This window comes from Cryptosporidium hominis (genome assembly GCF_000006425.1).
Source record: "Cryptosporidium hominis TU502 chromosome 6 CHRO016091, whole genome shotgun sequence".
Lineage (NCBI taxonomy): Eukaryota > Apicomplexa > Conoidasida > Eucoccidiorida > Cryptosporidiidae > Cryptosporidium > Cryptosporidium hominis.
In genome coordinates, this window is record NW_666564.1 from 1 (window position 1) to 1,494 (window position 1,494).

General features: G+C 29.0%; 1 protein-coding gene across 1 annotated transcript; it reads right to left on the minus strand.

Moving 5' to 3' along the window:
* Chro.60243 (hypothetical protein) lies at window positions 1-1,294 on the minus strand (the record flags this gene model as incomplete). Its single annotated transcript, XM_659918.1, has 1 exon — window positions 1-1,294. A coding segment is annotated over one exon (1,294 nt), but the record flags the coding sequence as incomplete, so codon positions are not given.
* Between the last annotated feature and the right edge of the window lie 200 nt (window positions 1,295-1,494).

Consider the following 1,494-nt stretch of genomic DNA (forward strand, 5'->3'; position numbering starts at 1 on the left):
GAAGCATTGTTGCTGAATTAGAACGTGAAGATAAAAATGGTAAATTTCTATATAATTTACCCTTAATTACCTTTATCATTACATTAAATTTGAAGTCTTGATCTTTTGAATCAATCAAATCTGAGAAAATATCTTTGACATGTATTTTCTTTAAATTAAATACGTTTTCAACCTTTTCATTGTTATTTTCAATATTAAATATGTTCGAGCAAATATTTTTTCCTTCAGAACTTATTATGTGCTCATCTAACTCTACTTGGTCCAATAATACCAAACTTTTAAAAATAGCCAAAACAAAACAAGGGAAAAGGTCTAAATATTCTAATATAGATTTTATTGCTTCGTTGCTAACAATAGGAGTCCCAAGTTCCACATTAGTATTCGATGATGTAATAAATGAATTTTCATCTACGAATTTACTATATAAAGGTAAATAAAGCTTATTTTTTAATTTATTTTCAAATTTAAAAAGGTTCATTGATATTTCTTGCAAAGTATTATCGTTGCACTTCACTTGAATTGGGCCAATAAGTAGTTTATTAAGAAATAAGGTTGAAAAACGCATATACTCAAGTGATTTAGTAGCATCTAATCCGCATTTTGCGCTTAAGCAATTTAACAAAGGTTTGTATATTATTTTCCCAACATCCTCAATAGAAAACCATTGTATTGAAGATAAGTCTTCCAAAGCATATTCAAAAATCCTCTTTTGAAGTTGTTCCACTTTATTCTTGTTTTTTGGAATTCGAAATAGTACTAATCTTCGAGCTTCATCTACAATTGTGCCAATATATCCATAGTTTGGATTTTGTTTATTAATGCAAAGGAGCTTTTCACCTAAATTTATTTTACTAATCTGCTTAAAGCGTTCAGCCTCACTCTCTTTTAAATCTGAATACAATAATATTAGTGGCAGTAAATAGTGCTTTGATATTTTTGAGAAATTAAATTCAACCTTGCCATTCTCAGTAATGTAACTGCTCTCAGCAACTCTAGCCTCAACAATACAATTCACTGGATCAGATATATCCTTCAGTTCAGCATCAAAATCTTTCAAGTCTAAAATTTCTTTGCAATTAACCAACTTTGAAATGGAAAGCAATTCTTCATCAATATTCATTGAATTTGAGGGGGAAAGAACAATTCCTCGTTTCTTTAGAAGTGAATTTTCATTAAATAATAAACGAATAAACTCTTTAGGATTGTTGTTAGGTTCAACAATAGGTTTTGTCAGCAACTTCGGTCTTAGAATATATCTCAAAGTTTTTATTGAAACAAGCTCAGCAACCTTCATTCTAGGATAGTCAACCAATATTCTTATACCTGGATTTCTTGTATTAATGGAAGGTAAAAAGAGATTATTTAAAAACTCCTTTGAAATATGAGATGAAGATATTGAGAAAAAAATTGATTCATTACTGCTTTCAGTCCCAAAAACACTTATCCCAGAATTATAATAAATTCTATAAGGAATTCTGCAAAGGTTTGGGAACC